General features: G+C 38.6%; 1 protein-coding gene across 3 annotated transcripts in view; it reads left to right on the top strand.

Annotated features, from left to right (window-relative positions):
• Positions 1-4,849, top strand: part of TBC1D4 (TBC1 domain family member 4) — a 180,701-nt gene extending 175,852 nt beyond the window's left edge. For all 3 annotated transcript variants that reach the window (XM_087435978.1, XM_087435977.1, XM_087435976.1), the window contains 2 exons: positions 680-856; positions 2,502-4,849. In XM_087435978.1, the coding sequence (XP_087292104.1) occupies positions 680-856; positions 2,502-2,735 (411 nt within the window). In that variant the 3' untranslated portion in view covers positions 2,736-4,849. The remainder of the gene's footprint in view (positions 1-679; positions 857-2,501) is intronic.
• Positions 4,850-21,598: the final 16,749 nt, after the last annotated feature.

Genomic DNA, 21,598 nt, shown 5'->3' on the forward strand with positions numbered 1-21,598 from the left:
ATAGCGGCTGCTGCCTTACCTTCCCCATTAAGTTTAGACTATGGAGGGCTTTCCTGCCTTTTAACTTCTAAGCAAACTGTCTTCTGGTTGGGTGGCAATATGAGAGAGTGGAGGCAGCCCCAGTTAACCTACAGCTCTGCACAGTGCTCAGGGTGTGCGATTTTGAAGATTCTCTGTGTGGTAGAATATGTAAGGGACTCCTAAGAGGCTGACATGGATTAGCAAATGGATGAAATATTTATTACAAGACCTTTCTGCCCCACTGACAATTAGAAGTACTTTTTGTCTCATTATTATAGAAATGCTGTATGCAATTTTGCTCACTAATCAGCAAAGATTATCTCTAACATAGATAAGAATTACTCAATAACAAATGTTGCTTTTCTGGTATACTACGTTTTGGGAGACAGTTACTAGATGATGTATATTTTAGTTGCAAAATGCCCTTGAACGTTAACTTATTCTAGTGTCTTGGCCTCATCATGAGAATGATTCAATTGTGTAGAAATAATCTATTTGTCCTTATATTGACGGTCACATCTGTTATTCTTCCTTTTAGTATGCCATACTATTCCTCATTAATAAGTATTTGGAAATCTAGATGAAGTACACCAGATACACAGACTGTATTTGGTATACATACTGAAGGCCAGACTAACCCCTGGTGTTTTCACGGCAGGTTTTTGAGATGGATATTTCTAAACAGTTACATGCCTACGAGGTGGAATATCATGTGCTGCAGGATGAGCTTCAGGAATCTTCTTATGCCTGTGAGGATAGCGAACCTATCGAGAAGCTGGAGAGGGCCAATAGCCAACTGAAAAGACAAAACATGGACCTCCTAGAAAAATTACAGGTAAAGAGATAAGGATTTGACCAAAAAAGTACTTGAATGCCTCCTGCATGCACAGAGCTATGCGGGAATGATAGACATGTGACGTGGATTGAACCATTGCTGACCATGGGCCTGTGTATCAGACTGTGTCCATGTGCTCCTGGGGCTACAAATACACTTATCAATTTAATACCACTGGGGAGAGAAAATGTGCCCTCACAAAATAGTTAAATGGCAATTCAAAGCAGAATCTGATGAAATACCTTTGGGTGTCGCACACATTTGGTTAAGTTCAAGGAAAGAGGGGTTGAATATAGGAAACTGGGAAAATTGTGGAGATTTGGGGCTTGAGCTGGACTCTGAGGGGTTGGTGAAAGAAGTAAGTGAGGGGGGCTAGTATAAATAAGGAGGATGTGGCGGAACAGCAGAGTCAGCTTGGCATCAGTTTTAAGATTTATGTTGGGGAGAAGTGGGATAAATATGATGGAGGCAGACTTGTAGATAACTTTCAGTGTCAAATAGAAGAGCATGGCTTTCATCTTGTTGAGAGGGAAATCTCTCAAATTTTTGAGCCATGCTTTAGAAAAATCAATCTGGAAACCTTGATGAGGACAGATTAGAATGGGGAGAGAAGGTAGGGAGACCAGCTAGAAATTATTTGCAGAACTGTGGGGATGATGAGAATTGTCTAGAGTAAAACTCACAGAAATGGAAAGAAAAGAAGGACATTTTTGAAAGAATTGAATGAAAACATGAAACACATAATCCAAGCCATCAGGGAGTTTACAGTTACTTGGGAATATAAAATACTATGTAACTAAAGAACACTGAACCTCTGCTCTATGTGGTGAGTCCCTGGCAAGAATGGCTAGGAGAGAAATAAATAGCTTAGAAATGGGGGAACTCCAGAGTCGTTTCTCCCAAAGAATATGAACACTAACTTCCTTCACTTCCTCTTACATTAGCCGTGGCCCATAGAAAATTTTGTGCCTTTTGCTTATTCAAAAAAAGAGCCAATGTTGTCCTTTCAAAAAGAACAGTAAACAGTTGGGGTATTGTCCCTTATTACTTGGATGTTTCAATGGTGGTTAATTGAGGACTTCCTTGTTAGGGAAAGTGGGTTTGCACTTGCTTTATGTTATACTGATTTTTATTAATGGTTACAAACTTTTTCATTGAAAGTTCAATGTTGTCATCACGTCTGGGTTCCCAAATTATGTGGGAACCTCTGACACCCGTAAACACTGATAGGATCCCGAGGATGTGTTTAGAAAACCCTGTGTTTCCGGTCAGAGGGCAAAACACCTCTGTTAGCCCCTCTGTTAGTGTCAGGATTTCTCCCTCAGCCATGCCAGATCCTATTCACTCCAAAGGAACAACAGTGTGTGGAGTGAGCTCCCCCACCACTGTGGGAAGATGATTTAATATTGCATTTTTGGTATATTCAGTGAAATGAGATGTATTTTAGTACCAAAGTTATATTTTTGAGAAATGTAAAAATCTCCATTTCATGGAAAGTTTCAGAGTATTTGCTTCACATACTATTTTAGTAAGTAATATGATATGATTAGTTAATATATGTAAGGCCTGGCTGTTTCTATAATGAAGAACCAGAGTCTTCAGATTTTTGATTTGAAGGATTTTGGGTTTTTTTGCTCCCAAACAGATAGCTCATGCTAAAATCCAGACCTTGGAATCCAACCTGGAAAATCTTTTGACCAGAGAGACCAAAATGAAGTCTTTAATCCGGACCCTGGAACAAGAGAAAATGGCTTATCAAAAGACAGTGGAGCAGATCCGGAAGCTGCTGCCAGCTGATGCTCTTGCCAATTGCGAATCGCTGCTGAGAGACCTAAACTGCAACCCCAACAACAAAGCCAAGACAGGAAACAAGCCATAACTGAAGAAGTGCCATCTCAGCAGAAAGTGCTCTTAGAATGCTGTGGAACCGAAGAGTCTGCATGCTGCTTGCCCAGCGCTGGACACTGGAGCCAACGGAACCACCTGAGTCTGGTGCTGTGCCCTCGTCCTAGCTGTGGACCTCGCTTTTCTTAGAGTATGCCAGTCCTAAGCCGTTGTACATATGTAGACTTGTTTTCGTTGTTGTTGACTATGTACATATATATATAAGATGGACATAAAGGGTTCATGCTTTCAGATAAAAGGAGTAGATGTACATTTAGAGCAATTTTTTAAATCAAAACTTCATGAAATCGACACCAAAGGGAAGTTAAAATGGTTCCCCTTGGACATGTGAAATTATTTTGTCTTTGTAGTGAAACAGAGCTAGAGCATCTTTGTATATTGAAATATACTTGAAAAAAATGAATGTATTTTTTTCTCCAAAGAACAGCATGTTTCACTCAATAGTGGGGAAGTGGAAACATTTGTGTACCTATGAGTACCTGTCTTAAAATCTACTGATATTGTATATATGAGGAAAACGACTGATTGTTAGTCGCACTCTTATGATTTTTCAGGAAAGTGGGGGCCTTCCTCCCCTGCCTGCTTTGTGCCAACTAGCATGTTGTATCCACATGCACTTTGAGTCTGGTTAGGCATTACTTTAGATGTGAGTAAGGAGAAAGCAAGCATTATGGTGGAGTCTACCCACCCAGCTCAAGGTGAAAGAGAACGTTGCTAATTTTCTAGCAAATTAGACCAGCATTGTTACTCAAACTAAAAATATCAGGCCTCAAAAATTTAGTGTAAGACCTAAATAGTCTAGATCAAGTTTTTATCTTTAAATTACTCCTATGGTTGTGCACGGACTTCCCTTTATTTGGTGCCAACAAGAAGTCAGTGACAAAGATTTGCCATTTTCCCACCAAAATGTAGGCACTCTTACTTTAGTTCTCTCTACCTTTAATGAAAGATAAGGAAATGCAATTATGGTTGGCTTTCTAAAGATGATATGCTGGGGTGTTTTTGGTTTTTGCCAATTGACAGAATCTAATAAACTCATAATCATCTTCCCCTTCTGTGTGAAAGTTTCTGAGAACTGTGAAATGTTTAAGAACAAACTGTTGAAATCCTTTGGAAGGGAAAGAGAAAGTGGCACCCAGCCCTTCTAAAACCTACGATTCTGCATTTGGACTCCCAATTTTTTTAGCCTACGGATAGCTTATAGAAGACATTCGTGCATGCTGGGTGTATGGAAGGAAAGTAACTTTTGAAGTACACGTGCAGTTCTCCATCTCAGAGATGATTCTACAGTAGTGCCTCTGAAAGTTGATGCAGCATTTTTGCCTTTCCAGACAATATATATCATCACTGCTTTTTGCAGTACTTATATTATCGCAGATGGATTATCTGGGATAATTTTCTTCAAAGGGAGTTTGTGATACACAAGCTATAATGTATTATAGAGTAGAAGAGTAAAGCTCTAAAGGTTTTGGAAAACCTTGATGAGCAGTTGATAAGCATCTGAAACCCCCTTCTACATCATTACTCAGTATAAACGTGATGCCTTGTTACAAATCAGCATGCCCTCTAATCCAGGCAGATTCTTAAAAGAAAATAAAGTCTTGTTAGTAAAATTAATGTAATTTCTAAGTTCAAACAAATGCTAATTCTAGGTACCCCATTCATTTGGGGCCACCAACTGATTTGTTGCTTGGATTTCCCTAAAATTTCTCTATTTGTAGGAGAGGTTTTTTCCTATGAGGAATATGACAAATATCATCTGGTTACTTTCTGGTGATGAAAATTACCTTATGTGTATGATACACAGGTGGTAGCCAAAGAATCTTCAAGTTGGGAAAAGAAACTTTTCCTGTCAGTTGTTCAGTTTAAAGTAAATTTTATTCTGGATGTTGAGTCAATGTTATGAGTTGTATTATGGTGTTCAGAGATTAAGGTGTCTTGGATACTATATTTCTTTTGAAAATGAATTTTCTTTTTCTTTTGTGATTTTTTAAAATGTTGTACCAGTTATGCTTCATGCATTGTTACATCTTCATCCAATCAATGTAATGTCTAGTTCATTTCCAGTAAATATGTTGCTACAGTTTCCTTGGCTTGTTGGTTTTACTTTTGTTTGTAATAGGAGAGAAGAAGTGCTTGGTTAGAGTCCTTTACAAAATCTGCATGGTTTGGATTGTTGCTGCTTAAAATTGGTTCACTGGTAATTCTTTTTAATAGAATCAGAGACAACAAAGATAATTTTTAGAAACATTTATGAAAGTACATTGTCGGTTACCAATTTTCAGCTTCTTTCCCAGTGGAGCCTTTTGCTGAGAAATATAAAAAGAAAAAGACAACCACACTGATAGATTTGTATTCTACCTCTTGTTTTCTACACCCCCTCATAGATAGCAAGGGAGAGAAAGAGGATAAGAAAATACAAAATTTTTTAATTGGATTAGCTCCCAAACAATTAAGAATTAAGTGCATTTATTGATGGATATGATGTGAATATGTTTACATAAAATATATATCTCAGAATATTTGCAAATATATTTGTAATCCAATAAAAGGATACTGTATCTTCTTGTTACTTTAGGACTAAAACTTTTAAATATTTTGCACTATATATAGTAGTTAAATATTCTGAGTGTCAGTGTGGGCTTAAATAGTATGGTCTCTTAATATCTATGTTGACTTCCTCATTTCGTCACCATTTCACCAACTTTTTTCACTGTGCTAGATTAAGAATAAGAAATCTGTTATCTTAAGTATTTAGTCATCTACCACGATGTGTCACTCTTACTGGCTGTGATAGATTGAGAAAAGCACTGGATTTAAGGTGGGATTTATTTATTCATTCATCAAATGGTTTTTGGAAGCCAAGCTAGATGCTGAGTATTCAGAAGTGGAGAAGATACAGTCCTTGCCCTCAATGAGCTTGTGGTCTAGATAATTAGAAAACAGGAGAGTTTATACTATAACAGGTATGCAAAGTAGTCCAGATGAGAGTAATTTCCCTCAGCCTGGACAGGAGGGGCTACAGCCCTCGGAGTGGGGGTCAAAAGTGTTCGGAGAAAATGATGCTTGACCTGAGCCTAGAAGAACCAGTTGAGTTGACTAGGTTGTGTTAAGCAATAGATGAATGAGAGAGGATGGTATATTTCTGAAATCATAACTCATGCCTTTATCCTGAAGTATAGTTAGTGTTCCCATGGGGGAGTGGTGGGAGATGAGTCTACTGACAAAAAAGGACTGTGTCATGAAAGTCTTAGTAGACCTTGTGAAGGAGTTTGAACTCTACCTCGAGAGAAATGGAAGCCATTAAAGACCAGTCACCTGGAGAGAGACGTAATAAGATTTGCTCCAATCCATTTTATATATTTGGACAGAAACTAGGGAAGGGGAGACTGCAGTTAGGTGAAGGCGATCAAAATCTAGGCCAAAAGAATAGTCAGGGCCTGGTCTAGGGCAGTGGCCCTTGAGAAATAAAGTCAGCCTAGCCTTCTCTCTTTCTGATATAGTCACTGAAATTATTTTGTCTTCAAAATATTAGCCCATTTAACCCCACCACTACTGCAGGCACCTTAGTTCATGTCCTTGTTTTCTGGTGGGTTAAACTGGGACCATTCCCCATTTCTAGGGGCAAATTCCTAAGTCACAGATATCGAGCTTCTTGGCTTTTGTTTTGCCAAATGAGAAATGCAAGCAGAAGGTGGGGTTGAATGTCTCAGTCAAAGAGAGGTGAAGGATCTAGGATGGGAGAGGGAATCAGCCGGAAGCATAGCAAAAAAGCAATAGAAGAGATGTTGAGTGGGGATTTTTGAGTGAAATGCTCATTGCTCTAGTAGCCTATTCTCCCTCCAGCTTACCCACGACATTCAGTATCATGTCAATTTCTTGGCGCTCCGTGATATGGAACTAGATTTGGTTTGCTACAGACCCTACTTCAAGGTGAGTGCAGCAGGAGAGGGCGTGCCAAAGGGAGCCTACCCAAATATGTGTTATCACCTCTTCCCTGGACTGTTCCTGGACTGCCTCAGGCAGAGGACCTTCCTAAAACATAAATCTCATCTAGTTTATCCTAGCTTAAAACCCTTCAAAGGCTCTTCTTTCCTCCCAGGAACATCCAACCTTTAAGATGACACATTTGGCCTTTCATGAGCATGTCCTTGATAACCTGGCCAGCTTGGTCTCCTGCCTGTGGCCCCATGTGTCCTCTGCTCTAGTCAAATGGTTAAACTCCATCTCATTTCCTGAACCAACCATCCTTTTGCTTTGTACAGACTGCTCTGTCTCCAAAGGGTCTGGGAGTGCCCCTTCCTTCCTGCACTCCATTGGGCTCACTCCTTCAGGACACCCTTGGGTCTGTGTAGTGGGACGGGCTGACCACCCCCACTACAGCCCAGGGAGTATTGTCATAGCATTGGCCACCCAGGGGGTACTGCTGAACTTCACAGGCATCTCAGGACTCCCAGATGAGATTATACATGTTTAAAAAAATAAGGTAACTTCATCATTACCTTGGTATAAAAAACATGTTAACGGACTTCAGGTAAATGGAGAGGTAGGTGTAATTTTATTTAGCATTTTCTGTTTCTTGATGGCCTAGTATGGGTCAGGTACTTTGTTAGAAGTTGGGACCTCAAAAATGTCTCTCTTAACGTCTTTGAGTCAGTTCTTATCTGAGAAATTCACAGTTTTTATGAAAAAAAAATCAGACTGTATGGAGTGACACTTTGTAAATTGTGAAAGGACTCTGGTGCTTTACTTTTTGTCATGAGTGTATGCTATATGCTATGTGCTACATACAATTTTTATCATATATATTATATTACACTCTACCTTAAATATGATATGCTATGAATATAATAGGGCTATTGCATTGTATAATTCAGAAACATTATTTACAAGACTATAATGTGCTCCCTGGAGCTGTGTAATATAGCAGTTGATAAAATATATTACATATTAAATAGTATACATATACATGTTATACTGAGAACTGAGATCATGCATACCATACAGCTTATGGTCTACATTAACATGATTTTACTATTCCATTGTCTTCATTGGCATAATTTTACTATTCTGGGAGACTCTTATCTAGATAAATTAATTTATTGTTCATTACAGAAACTTCCCAAAAGACCCATAATCCTTTCAATAGACAGTTTACACTCTGAGACTCTTTGAACCTCTCACCTCAAAATTCTCACTTATTCTCTCCACCATCTTAAACTAAACTGTATCATGTACTAAACTTAAACTGTATCATGATCTTTACCCAGTCTTAATCAAGCTCCACATTGAAACACCCACCTTAAACTAAACTGAGACACAACCAAAGCTCTATAGTTGGCGTTCTCCCTTACCAGGATAAGTAGTAAACTCAGCTCTAGTTTATCAACAGGTCATGTTGGTGATATTCGGGAGCTGCCCAGCATTCGATAATATTGTCTATTCTACACACAAATACTCTGTAACATACATGCTGTTATTTTCTCTTTTTCCTTCTTATTCTATCTGATAGTTAATTTCTATTTTCTTTCTCTGGTTCCTTCTTCTCAAGGCATGTTTTGTCTTAGATCTTTCGGTAAGTCCCATCAACTTTTCACATCATAATTGGTGGCTCCTAAGAATAAAGTCAGTGTTGACCCTCCTAGATACCGACAATATAAAGCAGAAGAAAAAAGTTTGGTTTAAACTAAATATTTACTATCATATAAGTAAGGTCTGAAAATGTCAATACCTGGGCATTCCAATGAGGTATCCCCGAAAACCTCATAAATCAGGGAATATGAGATTCTTTAATGTGAAATCAATAACCTTTGCTCTTGCCTGTAAGGTCACCTTAGACAGAATAGCACCTGAGACTAAAAGCTTCAACTGTGATCTGACTGCATAGATTTGCATAACCAAAGAAAGATTAGGTTAATCAGAAGAGGATTGATTAGTCTTGGAAATAGAGAAGAAAGAAAACCAGGCAGGTTTTGGCAAGTCCAGCGGAAGGACTTTAGCCAAGACCCCTGGCAAGGCTGGACTCATTGTTAACACGGATACAGAGAGTCCTGGCCTCCAGAATCCAAGTGTCCTGGCCCTACTGACAAGTCTGTCCCCATCGTGAGATTGATGTGTCATCTGTGTTGGACAGAGGCCTCAAACATCCAAATCATTGTGCTCCTCTTGTTTGAATGTATGCCCTCAAAGCAGCCTTCCATTTATGATTTAGCTTTTCTCTGTCATAGACGCTAGGCTAGTTACAAAAGCACAAATATTCAAGTCCCCGTGACAGTTCTGTTTTTCTATATAAATTAAAAACAAGGATTCTGATTTTTTAAAATTGTAGTAAAATACACATAACATAAAATATACCACCTTAATCATTTTTAAGTGTATAGTTCAGTGGAATTAAGTATATTCACCTTATGCAAATATCACCCCTATCTATCGACAGAACTCTTCATCTTGCAAAACTGAAACTGTAGCTATTAAACAATAACACCCCATTCCCCCCTCCTTCCAGTCACTGGCAACTATCATTCTACTTTTGGCCTGTATGAATTTGACTACTCTAGTACCTCATGTAAGCAGACTCATACAGCATTTGTCTTTTTGTGACTGGCTTATTTTACTTAGCAAATAAGTAAATCCTTTTTTCAAGGATCATCCATGTTGTAGCATATATCAGAATTTCCTTCCTTCTTAAAGCTGAATAATATTGTAAAGTGTGTATATACCACATCTTGTTTACCCATTCATCTGTCAATGGATACTTGGGTTGCTTCCACCTTTTGGCTATCGTGAATAATGCAGCAACAAACATGGGTGTCCAAATATCTCTGGGATTCACCAGTCTCAGGAGCTTTTTGTGAGTCCATCCATGATAAATGAATCTGTGGTCTGCGTACTGATGAAATCAAATTGTTAAGTCTTCAAGGCCCCAAACTAGGGCAAACTCACTAGAGTAAATGGCATCTTTTGGCTGATTTTTTGGATTATATGGAAAGAACCCTAGAATGCACAGGTCTGATTGTGGGAAAATTGGTTTTCTTAATAATAATCCTGCTTTTGCAAACACAGGAGAAGAGTATTTTTTCTAAGAGATAGTCAAATGTTGCTAATATTCAAGTTTTCTTTTGCAAAGTAAAATTCTTATGTGGTCTGATATTGTCTTCCTTCTCAAATTTAGTAATTTGCAAATTCACAAATGTTATTTTCAATAGAACATTATATTATTCAGAGATAATCATTTCAGGTAAACATACATCTTATGCTCTATGTTCAGAGGTGTCTCCGGAGGCTTTACAAAAGGATGAGGGGATTTCCTGTGTTGACTTGCACTAACTTGGGCACATTCAGTTTTCCTTATACATTTATGTTCTATTTTGTCTAGTCAATAATTACTGTGTTTGAATCCTCTCTGCTCCCTAATTTAGACTTTCTGTCTTAAATTGGGTACTTACAGGAAGAAATCACTGTTCACTGTTAATAAGTCTATTAAAGCTTGTGTAGTTAGAGCATTCATTAGTACTTCAACAGTACTTATATTTAAAGTCACAGGGCAAAGCAGGAAGAACATACCAGTGACCTGAGTGAGTTAATATGCTTGATTTTCTTCCCATTTCTCCTGAAGTTGAGCTTATTATCAACCACGTATGCCTTTGGATAAACTGTCCCAGATATTCAAAGAATCAAAAGAATACATTTTACATGCTGTTTCTGTGAAAGGATTGCAAGACATAATACAAGGGCACATTTGGAAACTATACTAGCTTACAATTGTATTTTTCTGTTCCTCTGCTCTTCCCGAGCCTGGAGGAAGTGGGCAAAAGAGTTATTAAGAGCAGAGTCCTTTGCTTTCAAGACAGAGTCCCTGTCACAACAAAACACTACTTCCTGAGAGACGGTACCAATCCTCTGTTTGAAGGACTATTTGAAGGGATGACAGCTGTGCACTGTTTCACCGTGCAGATTACCTTTCCTGTGACAGGCACAGTCAGATAGCATGAGCAAACTCTTGTGCTTTTGTAGGCATCTTATTGAGCTGGGTTGTCACCAGCCCAAGCTTGTTTGTGTACACGGCAAGTTACATAGAAAAACTGGGTTCACCCATTCCATTTTTGGATTGAAAACCACGTGGATTGTTGGTGGCGTCTGTGAGATCTAGTTCCCCTGGCTCTATAGCAGGGATACTTGGACAACCTCAGAATTCCCCAAAATTTATTCCTGGAGAATGTTTATGGCTATTAAAAGGTAAACAGGTTCTATGGCCAAATAACTCTGGGAGACAATAGATTAAGCAATATTACACAGACTTCTTCACCACGGGGCTTCGCAGAACCTTGAAGCTGTCATGGTTCCTCAGGAGGAATACCAAGTGGGCAAGGAGGCCATATCGCCCAGTGTTAGGAGCATGGGTTTGTCATCATGTGGACCAGGCTGAGTTCTAGCCCCTCCACTTACTAATTGTTGACCTGAGGCCAGTGACCAAACTCATGAGAGCTGAGTTTTCTTATGTGTAAAATGATGGACTTAAACTCGACCTGTAAGGCTCCATTCAGCAGTATGTATGATTTCTGTGGTAATTGATTTTCCAAAATTCCAGATAAATTAAGTAAGGCATGTGCAAAGAGAATTCTAGTTTTGCTTTTCAGTCTAACTACCATACTCCATCTTCATACCATAGTTGGCTTTTGTTTTTAAAAAAATACCATACAGCTAATGAGCCAAGTAAATGTTTTACCAGTCACTATTTTTTTCACTAAGTAGGACAAGTCAAATCGAAACTATATGGTTAGGCTTGTTTAAAAAAAAGTAGATGAATGAGTCAGTTTTCCTCTCTTCATTCTTGGTGTTGACTGTATCTGTCTTGCCCTCATCAGTGGGAAAATGCATGTTTTTATTTATATAGAAAATCATAAATAGCATATACCTCCAATAGTGAGGTAAATTGCAGGAGTAATTTTTTTATTCACTCAACACACATTTATTAAAAATCACTGTATAGCCAGTATGCTAAGAGCTAAGAACAGTCTAGCAGAGAGGATAGAAAAGAAGGAACAATACAATATAGTTGGATACGTATCATGCTAGATGTAATGAGGTAATATTATTAAAACAAATAGGGGGACCACCTAACCCAACCTTGTGAGAGCACTAAAGGCTCTTAATTAAATGAATGGAATTTAAATAGTCATTTATCTTTGTCTACATGATGCTGAAAGAATTTCAGGCTTAAATTGATCAGTATCTTCTATAATATTTCTCATTTAAAAAAGTGATTTTTATTATTATTTTTTCTAAATCTAAAGGTGGTGTGGAGAATTACTTACAAAACTGAAAATTTACATCACTTCTACCACCTACAAATAATCATTAATATGTTGATATATTTCCTTTGTCATCATTTCCATGCATTATAACACAGATATAGTCATAAATACAATTCTGTATCTGATATTGTTAATATTATAATGTATTCATGTCATTAGAAATCTCTAAAATCTCAGAAGCCATAAATGGCTTAAGCCAGAAGCCTTCAATGGCTACTAAAATGAACCAAAATCTACTAAAATTTTCCATATTTGTATAGTTTCATAGATTCTTCAGGTAAAATCATGCAATTTGAATCATTCAACTACCTACTGAAAAAATTAGTATAAGATAATCAACTGTTTCCCATTCCCTAAAAGCTTATATTGTATTTTGGTTTTCTTTCATTATTCAGTAAAATAATGCTTAGGCTACATCTCCTAGTATAGGGTGAATTAAACATATCTGTAGATTATCTAGGCAAGCAATATATTTTAAATATATTTCTTTTTTACCTATGCTCCATGCATTGTACATGTGTTTTGGCCCCCAGATCATATGATAACATTTGAAAAATAATTTTTAATATAGTTCAATGCCTCCCTGGAAACAGTAGAGAATATATGTACCATGGGTAAAATGATATAATTTGCTTAATATATACAAAGCCAAACTTCTATTGAAATTGTGATAATTTTCTACTTTGGGCAGTATAACCCCAAAATTAGCCAGATCCATATGTAGTCCAGTCTCACCTTCCTGTGGCTTTCAAATTCACAGCCAAAGTAAAAGACATTTCAAGAAAAAGGATCCACTTTATAAACCACAACTCCACTTCTAAAATCCCCTTGACTCTCTTCTTTAATTCTGCCACAGCTGGAACCTTTCACTCTCAGCCATCTACCAAAACTTTCCCCAACGCTCATCCTGAGAAGCTGTCCAGTTCTCTATTTTGAGATCACCTTAGCTTCTCTTCTTCTTTTAGTTTTTTCCACCCTTATCCAGTAAGCAAGATTCCTTCCCTCCAAAAGCCCCAGGGGAAGGAAGAGGAAGATTATTTTAATTTGCTTGGTTCTGTTGCCTAGTGTGAATTTTTTTATGTGTCTATTCTCTAACTTTACTATTGGCTCATGGATAACTGGAGAGATTCTCATTTCATTCAGATTAAAGAATATAATAGGTCACCATTCAAAGGGCAGAGTCAGCATGCCTGACATTCTCAGGAAGTTGGACACTACTCTTAATTCTACCTCTCATTCAACCAGTGGCATAATAGAACACTTGACAGTCAACTGGTTCAATTGTTCATGTCATAGGCAGAAAAGACATATAAAAGGTTATACAGGTTTTGACTAGATTTAAGTCTATAAGCTGACCATAAACATACTAAGAGGGCATAAAATTAAGAGATAATGAAAGTAGGATAATGAAAGTGTTTATTTTCTTTGTGCCTAAGTCAGCTCCAAATTATGAAGCTGTGTTTTTCACTCTAGACTCCTTCTTATCCCAATCCCCAACTCCCTCACCACACACTGTGCTGATCTCAAATAATTAACATTAACAGCCACACACACACACACAAATCTGAAAATACACTCTTTTACTGACACTAAGCCACAGAAAGAAGAGAGATTCAAGAGTTGTGAATGCAGCTTTATCAAAAGCAGTTGTAAAATATCTGATGTTTCTAGTTCGTCCCATCTCTATAAAGGGCTGCCCCTGCCACTGCTGTGACAATTGGCCCTTGTAGCAGTTGGCCACTGTACAACTAGGAGAAGAAACCAAAGGATGATCTGATCAATGAACAATTGCATTATGAAGAAGCAACATATGAAAATAAGAAAAAGATCCTAGGTGAGATTAACCAAGAACATTTCCCTTCAAAGCTTTCTGTTTTGCCAATCTAGCTTCTTGAAAATGGCATAAATTCATCAGTTCTAAATGATATGAAACTTCAAAGAGTGAAGGAAAGTCTTCTCACACAACAACAACAGCAATAATAACTAACAATAATAACTATCACTATTGATAACTTACTATATTAGTGCATTTTTACATGCATTATCTCATCTAATTTTTGTAATATTTCTATGACACAAAGTACACTTCTATCTTAATTTTACAAATGACAAAAAGAAAATTACACGGTTATTAAGTGGTGAAGTTGGGACTCAAATACTGTGTATTCTAACTGCAGAATTTGTCCTTTCAATGACTTTGCCATTGCTGCCATAGACTTCCTCAGGTCAGCAAAATATTCCTAGGTTTATCTACATTGCATCGTCTCTGAGTCTCAGAAAGTCTTGCAATGTGGTTTCTCTTGCATTTGTTCAAGTTAAGAATGCTTCTCGTGTTGGTTTTACTGAGATAAGCAATTTAGGAATGAGTCAGAGAGGAAAGAACCTTTAAAAGTTAGGGGGGTCGGAAGTGCGTGGGATGAAGAAGGAGAAAAGAAGAGAGAAGAAAGCAAAGTCTGACAAGAATTCTTCTTGTCTCTGATGATCTGTAATGTTCAAAAGTTATGATGAAGAGAGGCTTAAATAAAGCCAGAGAGTGACTGTGAACTCTTGTTGACTTCTTAACTGGATTTCCATATTTAAACTAACTCACGGCTCTTAGCAACTATTTTTTCCTTGGAGCCTGGGCACAATAAATTAGAGAAATATAAATTTCCATTCTAGTGGATTTCTATTAAAGGTTAAGGAAATCCCTGGATAGGACTTTGTATCCCCCAAGTGCCATCGCCACCCAAAAGTCCATATGGTGGTTCCATCTAGGGGGTTGGGGGAAGTAAACAGGAGGAAATATCTTAATGTTCTCCAGCTCTGCTCCTCATCTCTTTCTCTAGCCTTACACTCTGGCTTTGACTAGAAAAGATGATCATTGTAGGAGGGAGCCAAGGTTACGGTATTCTGTTCTAATGGGCTTATGAAGGAGAAACGGAATTGTGGAAACCTTCTGAGTACATCCAATCTAGATGGACTATAAATCAGGTTTATCTGGGGCCAGCCCCCTGGCTTAGCAGGTGCGCGCACTCTGCTGCTGTCGGCCCGGGTTCGGATCCCGGGCGCGCACCGACGCACCGCTTCTCCAGCCGTGCTGAGGCCGTGTCCCACGCACAGCAACTAGAAGGATACGCAACTATGACATGCAGCTATCTACTGGGGCTTTGGGGAAAAAAAAGGAGGAGGATTGGCAATAGATGTTAGCTCAGAGCCGATCTTCCTCAAGTAGCATGGATGTTAGCTCAGGGCTGATCTTCCTACACACACAAAAAATAAATAAATAAAAATAAATAAATATTAAAAAAAAAAGTCAGGTTTATCTGTCATGATTGCAGATGCTTGTGTGTGACTAAAAGAAAGCTGTGTGACTTGATTGAATCTGAATCTATTTAGAATTTCTAGGGACATGCAAGTTGTACGGTAGAAAGTAAGTTTTGCTCTAATTTGAGAAACAGTGTGGGGAAAGGAAGGACCAACAGATTAGAATGAGAGATTTCTGAAATTAGATCTGTGCTTAGCATTTTACTATATTGACTGGCTGGATGACTTGGTGAGGGGATGGTAGAAATCTCAACATTGTGGAACACTGGTGTCTGATCAAGTAATTAAGCAGTATCATTAGAAAATGTTGGGTCATTTGCCCTTGACAGAATGATCTGACTATCTAGGAAATGAGCTTCCCTTTTATTGGGAGAATAAAAGATGGAAAATGACTTATTGCAACTGTAACTTCTATGTTAACATCATTTAAATGAAAGTCATTTCAAAACATCTTGTAGATGTGTTTGGTTTTCTGATACCCAGTTTCTCTTGAACTCAGAGTTGCATCACCTTTTTTGATTTGGGCTAATTTATTTTATTAAACACATACTTCATGCAATCTAGGATTAATGTCCATAGAACTCAAATTGGGAAACAGTACCTCATTTTGTATTAATAATTTCACTGTCAGAGCTTTGAAAAGGAGGAATAATCAATCACCCACAAAGTGATTTGAAGAGCATTGGCTAATCTCAGGCGTGTCGGAAATTTGCATCATTTAATTCAATTCAATCCATACTGAATATTTAATGTGTACACTATACTCTGGGAGAAAGTATAGAGAAATATTTATTTATAATAAAATACAGATAAATATCTTTATTTCAGTCTGGTGAGTTCCATAATAAGATGTGTTTGAAGCTTTATTTGTACATAAGTAGGGAAACAATTAGTTGTGCCCAGGAGGTTAGGCAGGAAAGCAATGGAACCTTTTAACTGAACCTTGAAGAGTCAGAGGAGCATCAACAGGGAGACAAGTGTGTGGGAGCTGGGACAGGGGGAGGACCTGTGAAAGGCCTGAGGACAGAGACTACTAGCTAGGCTTTGACATTCCTTGATGAGCTATTCCTCAAAACACTCTACCTGTGTGGTGACTGATTTTGCTTCCCCAACACCAGGATGCTGAAGAAGAATGTAATCTGATATGAGGCACCTATATTCCAAACACTTTCCTTCTAACAAAAACAACAGCCACTCAGTGGTGGCTTCACTGTGAAGCCAATCTTTCAGGTTCCTCATTTACTTGAGATCCTTCTAAGATTCTATACCTAACTTTGTATTAATAATTTCATATTATTTCTTTTGAAAGGAGACCTCAAATTATATAAACTTCAGATCCCACAAAACATGTCTGGTGTTTTTGCTGTAAACATTTTTGCCGCAAACATTTTCACTGCACAGCTAATTGGCATAAAGGTAATTATGCTATAAAAGATAAAATAACTGGTTGATTGACATTTTTGGTTTCATTTGGTTCATATGGTTACAAATACGCATCCTAGTATCTGGATGAAACTGATGCCTCTCTCTCTCTATTTTTTTTTCTTTTGAGGAAGATCAGCCCTGTGCTAACATCTGCCAATCCTCCTCTTTTTTTGCTGAGGAAGACCGGCCCTGGGCTAACATCTGTGCCCATCTTCCTCCACTTTATATGGGACGCAACCACAGCATGGCTTGCCAGGCGGTGCGTTGGTGCACACCCGGGATCCGAACTGGTGAACCCCAGGCCACTGCAGCGGATTGCGTGCACTTAACTGCTTGCGCCACCCGGCCGGCCCCAAACTGATACCTCTCTTAATGAAGGAAGACATTTTAGTGAAAAAAATGTGCGATGCTGAATGAGGAGACGAATCAACGAACAAACAAAAAAAGTATAATACTATGAAGGAAAGACTTGGAAGACACACTGCTTAGGTAACAATCCACAAAATAAAATCAGTTCTTTGCACAGTATTGCTATGAATATACATGCAATTAAATATTCAAATATTTGTATTCAAATATTGTGTATTTTGATTTTTTACAGTCAAGTCTTCTTAGTTTTGTTGTTCATTTTTCATGTTTAATTAAAAACACCGTTTGTAACCAAATGAAACCATATTATTTAATCAACCAGTTATCTTACCTTGTACAGCAAAATTGCCTTACTGCCAAATAGTTGTGCGATGAAAATGTTTGTGGCTCAACTGCTTGCTGCAAAGATGTTCGTGGCGAAAATACCTAGAATCCCCAGAAAACTTGAGTCTGCCCCAGGCTACTATATATTGTATGGTATATCAATCGGGAATCAGTCAGGAGACACAAACCACATAGTAACTTGAATAAGGACTGCTGAGTATAAGGATTTATTAACTGTTCTAGGAAATTACAATAATGGGGATTGGCTAATAAGAAGGAAAAAGAACTGTGAAGAATAGAAGAATAGCAGATGAAGGGGGCAGAGACTAAGGGCTGAGAGAGAGCACCAGGGAAAGAACAGATCTGGAGAAACTTGTCCCCTCCCCTGCCCTCCCTCTCACCCCAGGGCTGAGATGGAGACTTCATTGGAGAAGGCATGGCTGTGGTTCCCTGGATGGCAGAGAAGTTTGCTGAGGCTGTAAAGCTCCCGGAGGAGGTGCTGAGGAAGCCATTTATGGGAAGGTGCCAGGCCACTGGCACTCCACTAAGAAGCTGTCTAAGGGAATGTGGAGGAAAGCCATGCGTGGGAGGTACCAGGTCCTGCTGGCAGGAGCGTGGCGTTGGAGAAGCTTGTACGAATTGGGTGCTGCAGAACTTGCACCCACTGCAGGAGCCTACCCAAAGGGGTACCACAGAACCAGGAGGCAAAACGCCTTCCCACTCTGGTATCCCTCCTGTACCCTCTACTGACAAAGTTCAAATTTTATCATCATGCAAGCTCTGCAAAGGAAAAATATAGGATCCAGTTTCATTACCAAAGAGCAAAGAATAAAGAGTAGATTTGGATCTCAAAAGCAATCCATTGATACCTGGCACCTATGGTTTCTACATGTAAGTTGTATAGGTTACTTCGTTCAGTTCTGACAAGAGCCCTGTATGTCCCATATAAGTTTTATTGGCATGAGGCACTGCTTTGTGTCTTAGTCTATTTGGTCTGCTATAACAAAAATACCGTAGATTAGGTGGTTTATACACAATAGAAATTCATCTCTCACAGTTCTGAGACTGCGAAATCCAAGAACAAGTCTCTGACAGATTCAATGTCTGGTGAGAGCCCACTTCCTGGTCCATAGAGGAGGGTTGGGGGGACTTGTGCTGTGTCCTCACATGGCGGCAGGGGGAAGGGAGCTCTCAGGTCTCTTTTATAAGACACTAATGCCATTCATGAGATGACATAATCACCTCCCAAAGGCCCCACCTCTCATCCCATCACATTGGGGATTAGGTTTCAATTTACAGTTTTGGAGGGACACAAACATTCAGTCTATAGCAGCTTGTGAACCTAACTTTTTTCTAACTAACAACAAAGCTGGAGTTTTGGATCTATGGTGAGGAAGACCACCTAAAACAATGGGATGTTTCCCAAAAGACACTGTCTGAGAGAGATCACCTAGAAGAGACTAGTGGGAGGGCAGCCAAAGGGCCTGTGAGTTCTTTTAGCTTTCTGAAGACTACTTATCAGCAATCACCCTTTATCTCAGCCACAGAGATTTGTTCTTGGCTTCAAATCTGGGAAATCCAAGACATGCATTGGGAGTGCGGTTGTTAAGAATTTAATTAAAATATTCCAATTCTATTGGGTTTAATCTTTAAACTGTGACCATGGAAGTACTTATAATCTGCCAGTTCCCTCTGGAGGGTTTAGTCAGTCATCTATTGGCCTGATGATTTTGGGCTTGTTTTTCCCTTAAGTGTATGTGGCTGAGGGATGAATGGGAAAATGTAATCTTGAAACAGGTTTGTATCCAGGTTTTAAAAAAATTAATTAGTTTCAATATTTTTTTTGTGTGTGTGAGAAAGATCAGCCCTGAGCTAACATCCATGCCAATCCTGGTCTTTTTGCTGAGGAAGACCGGCCCTGAGCTAATATCTATTGCCAATCTTCTTCCTTTTTTTTTTCCCTTTTTCTCCCCAAAGCCCCAGTAGATAGTTGTATGTCATAATTGCACATCCTTCTAGTTGCTGTATGTGGGACGCCACCTCAACACGGCCTGACAAGTGGTGCATTGGTGCGCCCCCGGGATCCGAACCAGGGCCACCAGTAGTGGAACGCACGCACTTAACCGCTAAGCTACGGGGCCGGCCCTAGTTTTAATATTTAAAGTATATAGAGATTTATTCAATCATAGATTGGTATAGTCTATGAGTGTTATTACTGAGCTTTCCACTAGATGACACTATTGTTTCAATTTATTTGCATTGATCTTTGCTTTCTTTGGAATGGACTTCATAGGACAGCAAGCTGCCTGAAGAAATTATGTAGTTCATCGTTCTGCTCCCAGGTAAAATATCTCCAATATAGGAAAATCTAGCTTATTTATAAAAGCCTTCAGGGAAACTACTTAAGTCTCCCTTTGTAACATCCCTAAAACTTAATTCTCTTTATTGTCAAGAAATTGTTTTATATCAAACCTATATTTTTAATATTGCTGTTTAAACACATTTCTTCTTCCTCTGTTCTCAATGGAGATCAAGAAAAACAGATCATCTTCTTACATATAAAAGCCTTTCAAACATAGAAGACCAATACAAAATTGCTTTTCATCTTTCTTTCCTTAAGGCAAAAATAATATAATTTGTTTTATGTTTTCATCACATTTCTTCACCATTCATTCTGCCTAGTTTTTGATGAGATCCGGAATCTAAATGGAATCCAAAATACTCTAAGGACTTTGGATTTCTGTTCATGGCTGATTCACTTGTTAGTTTCCCAAAGTTTCAGCAACATGACCTAACAATAGTTTCTTGGGTTCTCAGACAAACACAGAGAATAAAACTAATATTGGGTTGTCATCACCCTTCATTCTAATGTTGATAATAGAGACTAGAGTGGACAGGTATTCATCAACTCTGACTTGTTCTTGCCAAACCGTCTTTGAATATACCATGCTCTTTCCACCTCTGGACCTTGTTATTCCCTCTACTTGGGATGATGACAACATCATGCTCCTTCCTCTTGCCTAGCTTCTACATATCTTCAACCTCAGGTTAAACATCATTCCTCAGGAGTCATTTCCTGAGCCCACTAGCATCTGCAGCCCCTGCAGACCATGTCATGTATCCCAGTATAGTCTCACTTAACGTATGGCACCTCTTTTTTGTAGAATTTTGCACACATGTAGCAATTTAATTATTTGTGAACATTTGTTTAATGTCCGTTCTTTTCCTCCATTGGACTCCATTAAATTAGTGATAAGGTCTGTTTTTTTTTTTTTAACTCACATAGCCCCAGCAGTTTACTGGGGATGCAGATGGAACTCAGTAGGTCTATTTTGACTAATGGACTAATTTCTGACGTGTTTTGCATCCTTTTCTTTTCCAGCGATATAATGATGCTTAGTAGGGCAATTATCAGGAATCAGGTGGTAGATAGGAGCATGGCTTATTCAAAAATCTGAAAAAATGTCAGGGACATTGATGGGGAGGGAGAAAGCTATACACACCAGCTTGGTGAGGAAGGAAAAGCCAGATTTTAGACTCTGTACTATGGGTAATTAAAACTATTGATGGGTTTTTAAAGAGGGAAATGATATGGTCCGATGGTCACAATTCACCAGGAATGTTGAGTGGTTCATGAGGACAAAGACCATTTGTGCTGATAATTGTAGTAGTAATCTTGACATTGAGCCTGCTCTTCCTGGTTGTAATTTCATTTCCAGTTGTTATTTTGGAGCTGATTTTACCATGCTTTTAAAGCCTTTCACACAAATGTGGATGATGACAATGATGTCGATAATAACTAACATTTGTTGAGCACTTCCTGTGTAGCAGGCACTGGGCTGGCCACTTTATAAGCATTATATCAGTGAGCAAACGAGCATGTGTAACAATCAATGAGGGGCTTCTCGATAAATACTGCTTGGTCCCACTCGCAGAGTTTCTGCTTCAACAGGTGTGAGTGGGGCTGATAATTTTTGTGTTTCTGACAATATCCTAGGTGATGTTGATGCTGCTGGCCCAGGGACCACACTTTGACAACCACTGCATTGTATCATTTCATCATTAAGACAACTGTAAAAGAAAAGTACTACTGTTATCT

This window comes from Ceratotherium simum, chromosome 10 (assembly GCF_057802395.1).
Source record: "Ceratotherium simum simum isolate JZ-2026a chromosome 10, ASM5780239v1, whole genome shotgun sequence".
NCBI classification, from domain to species: domain Eukaryota; kingdom Metazoa; phylum Chordata; class Mammalia; order Perissodactyla; family Rhinocerotidae; genus Ceratotherium; species Ceratotherium simum.